The sequence below is a fragment of the Cryptomeria japonica genome, chromosome 3, assembly GCF_030272615.1.
Source record: "Cryptomeria japonica chromosome 3, Sugi_1.0, whole genome shotgun sequence".
Lineage (NCBI taxonomy): Eukaryota > Viridiplantae > Streptophyta > Pinopsida > Cupressales > Cupressaceae > Cryptomeria > Cryptomeria japonica.
The window spans coordinates 717,111,421-717,121,066 of NC_081407.1; the positions used below are offsets into that span (position 1 = coordinate 717,111,421).

Consider the following 9,646-nt stretch of genomic DNA (forward strand, 5'->3'; position numbering starts at 1 on the left):
TTAAGCCTTTTAACATTAAATCATTTTTTTTTAATAGAAACTGTATTATATAAATCATAAAAATTTGGGTACAAAATAAAACAAAGATTAATGTTGGTGCAAGTTAAAAATTAATAAAATGTATAATAAAAAACTAAAAGGGGGCAGAGTTCCAATAATCTGAAAGAAAAATGGGAAAAAACAATTTCAACTTTTATATGTATGGGAATCAGAGATAATTGCATTTTGTACAAAAATTTCTGTTTAAAGTAGTAAAATAAAAAATACAATATTCTCATTTCCACAGGCTCTTATCATCACTGTTAAAGTAGTATTTATATTCTGTATTATTGGAGCCAGGAGATAATGGAGGACCCACCATGTGATAACCACCACCATTGACAAAGGACTGCAACTCACAAAGCCACACACAGGTCAATTCAAGATAAATCCATAAGAAAAAATCGAAATGAAATAAAACTAAAAAAAATACCCACCTCAAAGGCCTTATCTTCCTTTTCACACCTTACCCTTCCCAGAAATGTGGAAGGTATTATCTGGTAAGTCTTTTATAAAACGAGTAATTTGTCATCAAAGCAGGCGGACAATTGAGAAATTGAAACGCGGAATCGGACCCGCAATTTTTTGTCATTGGTGGAATTAAAACCCTAATCCATTGCTGAATGTTTTTGGTACACCCAATAAATTTTTTGAGAAATGCTAGAGATAATATGGAGATTTGGTTCCTTAAATACCGATTGCCAATTCAACAATCTCATCCAATTTGAAGCCGTCAAATAGCGAGCTGGTGAAGTCCGGAGATTCGAACTCTTCCCCCTGGAACTTCTGTTGCGCTGGGGAACACCTGTTGCACTGTAAATTTTCCCTTAACTGCTTTCTTAGATATTGAATGTATTATGAGGTCAAATTATGCGATTGAAATTTCTCAGATGTGTTATAGGATGCTATATGAGGTCAAATTATGCGATTGAAATTTCTCAGATATGTTTTTAGGATGCTGTATGAGGTCAATTTATGCGATTGTTCCGCATTTACTGTCGGATGTTTTTTTAGTCTTTGTCTGCTGTTTTTTTCCGGTTTGGTCTACTTTAGTACGGTCATTTAATCTACAGGAAATTGGATCTTTGAGCCCGATTCTTGCCTTTTTAAGCCCCTGCAAAGTGGAGGCTCGTGAAGAATTAAATATTTATATTTAGAAAATCTGTGCTACTGATCATTATGCTTGAGAGCTATTTGAGAATCAAACTCATGAAATTTCTTTAATTCATAAACGATTTCAATATTTTTCTTCTGGATTTAATTTCCGCAGTCCGTATTTGAGATTCATTTATGCTTTTAGTACACTGTGCAGATAATGGCATCCATCGATTCCTATGATGAAGCGATCAGTGCTCTTGCTAAATTGTTGAAGTATGTTGAATTCAGCTTGTAATCTGATTTTTTTTTTTTTTGTGTATGTTTTTCTGATTGACATTTAGGATCATATTCACTGTAGAAAGAGGAAATTCAGGAAAATATACACAACAAATCTAAAAATAATCTTTACAAAATAGACCGTGAAAAACTTATTTGTTGCTTGGGGTTTCAATTACAGGCAAGAGCCCAGCCTGCGCTCCGTTGCCGCCAAGAAGATTGAGGAAATCACAAAAGAGTTGCAGGCGCAGATCGCTGTTAAGACGACTAATGGAAACCAGGCCGCAGAGGCCGATCCTGTGGATAAGCTCAAGAACGGATTTTCCCGCTTCAAGCAAGAGATTTACCAGTAAGTTCGGCCCTTATTTTAACTATTTCTGGTGCTGTTGTTGTCAACATTATATCTGAAATTCACAGATGGGGTTTTCCTCAGGAAGGAAACGGATTTGTTCAGCAAGCTATCCAAGGGTCAATCTCCCAAGGTCAATTTACAATTTCTTTTTCCCGACTGTCAGATTTCAAGCCAATTTTTTTATTTAACTTAATTAAAAGAAATTTGTGGATTTGTTGAATCTCCGAAGGTCAATTTACAAAAGTCTTTTTCCGACCGTCAGATTTCTAGCCAAGTAATGATGATTACGTAAGCTCCTAAAACGAAATCGGGGTTTTTCTGGTTGTTGCAGTTCATGGTGTTCGCATGCGCCGATTCACGAGTGTGTCCGTCCACTGTTCTGAAATTCAATCTGGGTGAAGCTTTCGTGGTGCGGAACATTGCAAATATGGTGCCTCCTTACCAGAAGGTTTAACAAAAAACACTACACTTGACTGATTGAAATTTCTGCAATCATATGGCCGTGGCTTATGTAATCATTGTACTTAAATGCTTTTTCCATTTATGTTTGTCATGCAGAATGGACCTTTTGCAGGATCTGGTGCTGCGGTAGAATATGCCGTCTTGCATCTCAAGGTAAGCACTGTACTGACCTTATTTTTTTGATATGAGAGGAATCCCAAGCCGTTCTGAAAAAAAAAAACAGACTGCACTTATCAAGCATTTTTTGAAAATAATTATGAATTAGTATTTAATAGCATTTAGACTTTAACTATATTGTTGTAACAGGTTGAGAACATAATTGTGATGGGGCACAGCTGTTGCGGAGGAATAAAAGGGCTCATGTCAATTCCAGACGATGGCTCCACCAAAACGTATGAAATCATTATTTTAATGGAATAAATTGGAAGGGGTAGTTACAGCTTCTTGTTTTTAGTTGACTTTTCAAACTTGTGTGGATGGTGTGCACAGGGATTTCATAGAAGAGTGGGTGAAAATAGGACAAGAGGCGAAATCCAAGGTTAAGAAGACTCACGGTCATTTGCCTTTGGACGACCAATGCGCCGCTTGTGAGAAGGTCAGTGGATGAAAAATAAATGCTCATTTTTTAATTCCAGCAAATTTGACAATATGGCAAGTAAATTAATATTTTATGTGATGAGGTATTTAATTAATTGAATATAAATGTTTTGGATCAATATATAGAATGCATTTATGGTAGTCAATTATATTTACTCATATTCTATCGCTAAACAATACTTTTAGAATGGTTTTTATCAGTGCATGGGTTAACTATATTATATAGATAATGATGCTTTTTCAATGCAAATATATATATATATATATATATATATATATATATATATATATATATATATATATATATATATACACACACAAAGTATATTTATCTTCTATCTTTAGAAGATTGTAGTTTAAGTATGTTTAAAATATAGAATTTGTTCATTATTTTCTATTTAAAAAAAATATTATATTATTATATCATATTTATTTATTATTTGATTTTAAAAAAATATTATATCTTTATAACATAATTAATATTAAACTATTATTAAGATGTGATTACATTATTATGTTTTTTATTTTATATTTTTATCTTTCCATTAAATTCTTAATCTATTAAGACTACACTATTATTATGGAAGTTAACTGATTGCATAATAGAAATAAGAATTGAGTGATTGGTAGTTGAGAATTGAAATGAAGATATAATTACTATTAAATAATTAAAAATTATTAAATACTTCTAATTTTTATTTTGCATTGCATAATGAAGATAAGAATTGATTGATTGGTAGTTGAGATTTAAAATGAAGATATAATTACTATCAAATAATTAAAAATTATTAAATACTTATATTTTTTATTAAAAAGGTTTGCACATCATATATGAATATAATAATTTAATATGATAACCATAAAATGTTGTTACAGACATAATTAACATGAGATAATTAAAAATTATTTAATTGAATATATATTACATCCATATATAAATATAATACTATAATAGGCCTTTGACAACGATAAATACATATTTGATACAGTGCTCTACTGCTGCTGTCAATACTCTGCACCCGTACTTCCAAATTTAGTTATTTATTGAGCCAAGTCTCATTTGATGTGATTTTATGTGTATTTTACTGATTGCCTGTCTATTGCGCATCTGTTAAGTATCTGTCTAATATTGGGGGTAGAAACTGCTTGCTTTTTACCGTTGCATTTTTGTCTCCGTGGATTTTGGGACCGAGTCCCCCTAAATTTTAATAAATATTCTAAATATCTAAGTTTGGTGGCATATAGTTAGTTGTTCCTTGTTTAAGTCCTTTTTCCATGAATGTGGGTAGGTCAATAAAGTTTGGTACAATTTTAATGTCGGTTAATTTCCTCTGGTCAGTGTAATTCCACGTGCCTAACCAACCGGTCATTTTAGGATTTACTGTACTATCTCCGCACGTCTCGCCAGTTACAATGGGAAATGTGTGTCCAGGTTTATGAGGGGTCAGGTTTTTATGTACTTTGGACCTAAATGTTACATATTTAATTGGAATCCTATGTTTAAAATTAATTTATAATTATTTCTTTATTTTTCTTTAATTTCTATAAGCTATGATAGAAATGTGTATAGGTTACTTAATTTTGATTTGTAAGTTTTTTTTAACATTAAGGTTGTGGATCACACTTCATAAAATATAATTAGAATAAGATAATGTTAGAAAAGAGGACAGTGAAAATTATTGTAGCAAACCCAAAAGGTTAAATATATGTGGGGAGTGGGGCACCTATCTTGGAGTGTAGCCTTTTTGATTTCCTACAATGATGTTTACTATTGTCTTTTCTAATATTATCTTATCTTATTTTTACTATTATCTTTTCTAACATTATCCTCTCCTCATATTAGATTGTAGAATATGATAAAAAACCTGTAGGCTTTGGCCTATAATTCTAATGGTTGGTGAGGTTGTGCCAAGGCTTTGGGTCCTTCCCATATAAGTCCAAGGTTATCGTTTTAGATATAACCTACCTCCATAGAGTCATAATCTTAGTCTAAATATTGAGGAGCATTACTTGTGGCTCTATAATGTTCATTCTCATGTCTTTTATGTTATCACTAATTATAGTATTATATTGTTAGAAAATTCAGAATTAAATATAATAAATCACTTGTTTGGTTAGTTTATAGTTAAAATAAATAAATAAAAATGTGGTTTTTTCATTTACATTTTTCACGTTGATATTAGAGTTTCTATTGTCTAGTCTTGTGAAGAAGCAATGAAGAGGTTGCTAGCAAAGAAATATGATTTGTTGGTATTTTATTTTTTAAATGATATTTTTTAACATCAGCTCACATAGTTGGAGTAAAAATACAATACATTTTTCAACAAAATATCAAAATTAAAGATGTCTTGGGGATTTATGTTGTGCTTGTGAATGGTGAAGATATTTTGGCTAATAAGTTTCGTGTGTAAGAAGAAATGGAAAGAGCCACGTGAGGTGCAAATTTTATTTTCAAAGGGGGCTACACAACAATAACTTCATTCCTTTTTGAGTCTTCTCAACTTTGTAGTGCATGTGGAAGAAAAGTAGGTGGAAATAAATTTTGATTGGCATACTGTTGGAGTAGGAGTAGAAATTAATTTGGTTGTAGCCTATTGAAGCATAGACCAACATGAAGGTGGTGTGAATAGTTAGTATATTGTTTCTATATGTTTTATTATTTTAAATTGGAGTTAAAAGTTAATTTTATGATAAGGGAAGCATATGTTTGTAGTTATATGTTTTGAAAAGGGGGCGTATTTAAAAAGATTGATTTGGAGGTAAATTTCACAATTTAATCTTTGTTTGTAGTGAGATTAGGGTATGTTTTGTATTTGAAGAAATAAGGATTGTTATCAGTTCAAATTTCGACTTTTGCATATGGCCAATTTCTTGCATAATGTTCATGTTCTTCAATCCATCCATGCTACACTTGGCAAAGATTTCAAATTCAAATGATTGTACTATCAAAGAGTCTAATGAGGCATCAAATGGTGAAAGAGTAGCAAATCAATTGGAGGTTGGAGACAATGGAAGTAGGAGGGCATCTATTAGGGAGGAAATGGAAGTAGAAGGGCATCTATCAAGGATGATTTTCATCTTTGGACCCTTAAAGAGTAAGAGGAGGTATGTGATTTGTTGGTTTATAGATAGTTGAATCAACAAACTTGGTGAGTCGTTATTGGTTTGTGGATATTTGAATCCACAAATTTTTTATGGATAATTGAGTTTGTCTCTAGCAGTTGATTAATGGTTGTAGTTGTGTTATTGTAGATAATTGAGTGAGTCTCGATTCATAGTTGGTTGGTGATTTTTGTATGAATGATGACGTGTGCTTTGATTCACAGGTAAATGTTGGATAATCAGAACATTTTTCTAAACATGAGGAGCTTGATTTGATGTTGATGTAGAGTTGGATAGTCAAGACATTTGCTTAGACAAAAAAGTTTAGGTTGATGTTGATGAAGAGTTGAATAATGAGGACATTTTCTTAAATAAAGAAATTTAGTTTGATGCTAATACACTATTTTTCTTTTTCCTATTTCCATAACATAAATCTTAAAGAATGAATTACATATAATAAATCAACTATTTGATTAATTTATAATCTAAATAAATAAACAATAATGAATTTCAGTTTATCATTCTTGGCTTCTATCTTATATCTAATTATTGCCCTCTGTAATCTTGCTACCATAAATAATTTGGATAGTTTAGATAAGGGCCCTCAATTACTGATTCTGGCTATCAATGGAGTTCCAGAGATACCTCTGTATCGAGCTCAGAAGTGAGAAAACCATGCCCTAGACGCGGCTGGAACGATGGAATGCCAATTGATATAGTAATTGCAAGAGTTTTGAGAGTAGACCGATGATTTTTCGAAGCTGAATCAGTCATTATCTTTGTTAAATCTATAGAGTTTGTCGTACATGTCCGTGAGTTTAGTACTTGGATTTTTTCATGGCCCATTTATTAATGTCGCATTTGACCTTTACTTGTGTTTTTCTGATAACATTTATTAATCAAGATTCCTTTGCATTTATAAAGTAATTTTATGTTTGTCTGATAGCATTGGATTCTGTGCAGGAATCTGTGAACGTGTCACTTGCCAACCTCCTTTCATATCCGTTTGTAAGAGAGGCTGTTTTACAGAAAACGTTGGCTTTACATGGGGCGCATTATAACTTTGTGGAGGGTTCATTCAAGAGATGGTCAGTGGGCTTAAGCATGACAGAACCAGAGTCATTTGAGTAATTTGAGTTAACAATCTATAGAGCTGTTAAAGATCAGGCCAGAGTATGAGTTAGTGACTTTTTTTTTGAATTAGTTAGTTTGTGTAGTAAGCACAAATGGCAGCTCACTCAAAGATCGTCTATGTTGATAGTATGTTTTTTATTTCCCTTCAATAAGTTGTTGATAACACTACTCTCAAATCTGCTTTATGATTTGAAGTTATTTGTTTTTAAGCAGCAAATGACTCTATATGGTTAGAGTATTTGCATTCCAGTTACCATGTATGATGTGAAATGATGCTGTTATTGGCTATATGTGATTATATCTTTCATCCTGTGTACACTTTATAAGGTTCCAAAGGTAAGTCTCAAAAATTATGTTTATAGTGGTGTTGTATGTATAAAAGATAGTAAAAAAATATTTTTAAAAGAATATAATTTGATATAATGATCTTGAGGCTTTTTAATTATTTTTTAAATTTGTAGTTTATATTGATATCTTTTGAATTATTTATGAAAGGAAGTTGAATATAATTAACAATCTCACTTAATTGTGTGAAGAGAGAAATGTTAGATTAACATAGATCTGAAATTTTAGAAAGATTTAAGCAAAGTGGAATGGAAAACAAGATTACATTTATCACAATAGACAATTTAGGAAAAACCTTTCAAGAAAAAACCTAGCAACAAATAAACACTTAATGTATTATAATAATTATTACATTAGAATATATTGTCAAAGCTTTCACTCCTTAAGTCACAACCTTTAATTATGTCTAGGAACTTTTTGGCAACATAACCCCCTACCAATACAAGTGCATATTGTGAGCATAAAACAAAACAAAGCTTGATAACTATATATTCGTTCATGATAACTTGATGTTTTATTAATTTTCAATCCACGTGCCTTTGTAAATAGTTAAAAAACTAAACAACTAAAAAAATTGTCATAGCAACTACCCATAATATGCCAACATTTCCCTCATTACATTAATTCGAACAAGAGTGGAACATTGCAATGGTTTTGAACCCAACTGTTCTAGAAACTTTAATGAAGCGCCTTCACCAATCCTCCTCGCTCACCCAAGAAACACCAAACTGACTGCATTAGTGGATCTCTTAACTATAGGACCTGCAACCATTTGTACAAAATGAGATAACATAAAAGGTTCTCACTCTCCATCCACAATGAGACACATTTCCTCCAAAATTCCACATCGCCTTTGAGTGTGCCTAATGTCTCCTCTAGTGCTACACATGAGACACCTTTCTTTTGAAAGTCTACATCTCCTATGAGTGTCTCTAACGCCTCCTCAAGTGCTCTAGAAACAATCCCTCCCCTGCTACACAAATCACCAACTAAACGTCTGCACATGAGACACCTTTCCTTTGTAAGTCCACATCTCCTTTGAGTGTGTCTGATGTCTCCTCAAGTGCTCGACAAATCATCAATTAAACGTGAATACACCAAGTTCACCCACAAGAAATCTTGCCCCCTTGCTCTTTGACGGGACAATAATGTCAAGCCCCCTCTTTTCTTCAAGGACTCAAATGTGGTGCTTCTCATGCAGTGAATCATCTGTAAGTGAGAAGCTAGCTTGGGATGATAGATATCCTCTTGCCTCCATTACCTCCAACCTCCAATAGGATCTTCTCTGCTCTCTAAAGAACAAATCTATCATCAATTTTGGCATCGTGAGATGAGTCATCGTCATCAAATGAATCATTTGTATCCATTGCAAAACCACAAAATTGTGTTTCACCTTCAATGGCAACACGAGTTTTATTTTTCTTTAACTTCCCATCAATGAGATCTTTGGCTCACTAAATGTACTTCATTTGCACATCTCCAATTTTATTACAATACTAACATGTGAATTCTTTCCCTGTTGAAATGTTAGACTTCTTCCTAGCAAGAAAAGCACTTTCCTCAACAATTAAATGACTTGTTTACTTTACTTCAGCAATCAAAGAAGAAATCACAATTTCCAAATGGATTAATTTTGTTCAAAGTGAAAACAATATGATCAAAATTTGGCGGCATACTACCAAGTAAGATTGCCTTGTCATCGTCATCATTGACTTTGGAGTTTACATCTACAAGTTGATTAAGGAGAGAACGAAATGTACTTATGTGTTGAACAATATTATCTCCCTCTTTCATCTTCAACCCAAACAATTTATGTTCTATGGACATTTTAGCACCTGAAGCCTGTGAATCAAATAAAGTAGTAAGCATATCCCATATTTCCTTTGATGTCTTCATTAGATCAATGTGATGCAAATATGCATCAGATAAGCCAAGACCAATCAATGTAGAAGCCTTGCAATCTTTAGCTGTCCATTTTATTGCATCATTGCATTTTGTGGCTTTTTCACAATTCCACTTACGATATCCCATGAATCTTTTTCAATTGAAAAAAATTGTATTTTAATTTACCGTATATGAAAGTCACACCCTTCAAATTTAGCCACAATAACTACTTTTTCCATTTAAACAACCTTTATTACTCCAAAATGTTTTGTTGACTTCAATTGCATAAAAAATGAAGTGATAAAAACTAATCACCACGAGTGTTAATTGAATAACCTCACACAATCATCAACAAGA

The 9,646-nt window shown here is 32.4% G+C and overlaps 1 protein-coding gene across 5 annotated transcripts; it reads left to right on the forward strand.

Moving 5' to 3' along the window:
* Positions 1 to 582: 582 nt before the first annotated feature.
* LOC131027417 (carbonic anhydrase 2) lies at positions 583 to 7,370 on the forward strand. 5 transcript variants are annotated; one of them, XM_057957468.2, is made up of 10 exons: positions 583 to 854; positions 1,352 to 1,410; positions 1,595 to 1,762; positions 1,847 to 1,895; positions 2,097 to 2,213; positions 2,324 to 2,380; positions 2,534 to 2,619; positions 2,717 to 2,822; positions 5,745 to 5,929; positions 6,890 to 7,370. In XM_057957468.2, the coding sequence occupies exons 2-10, from the start codon at positions 1,355 to 1,357 to the stop codon at positions 6,897 to 6,899; spliced, it is 834 nt and encodes a 277-aa protein (XP_057813451.1). In that variant the 5' UTR covers positions 583 to 854; positions 1,352 to 1,354; the 3' UTR covers positions 6,900 to 7,370. The 5 variants fall into 5 exon arrangements, with proteins under 5 accessions (XP_057813451.1, XP_057813454.1, XP_057813453.1 ...); XM_057957471.2 differs by lacking the exon at positions 6,890 to 7,370 and adding an exon at positions 6,077 to 6,306; XM_057957470.2 differs by lacking the exon at positions 6,890 to 7,370 and adding an exon at positions 6,151 to 6,306.
* The last annotated feature ends 2,276 nt before the right edge of the window (positions 7,371 to 9,646 follow it).

Excerpts from the sequence above, each read along its gene's own strand:
- LOC131027417 (XM_057957468.2), top strand. The coding sequence starts at position 1,355 with ATGGCATCCATCGATTCCTATGATGAAGCGATCAGTGCTCTTGCTAAA. Across the intron at positions 1,763-1,846 it reads TTCAAGCAAGAGATTTACCA|GAAGGAAACGGATTTGTTCA; the intron begins GTAAGTTCGGCC and ends GGTTTTCCTCAG. Across the intron at positions 2,823-5,744 it reads AATGCGCCGCTTGTGAGAAG|ATTTCAAATTCAAATGATTG; the intron begins GTCAGTGGATGA and ends CACTTGGCAAAG.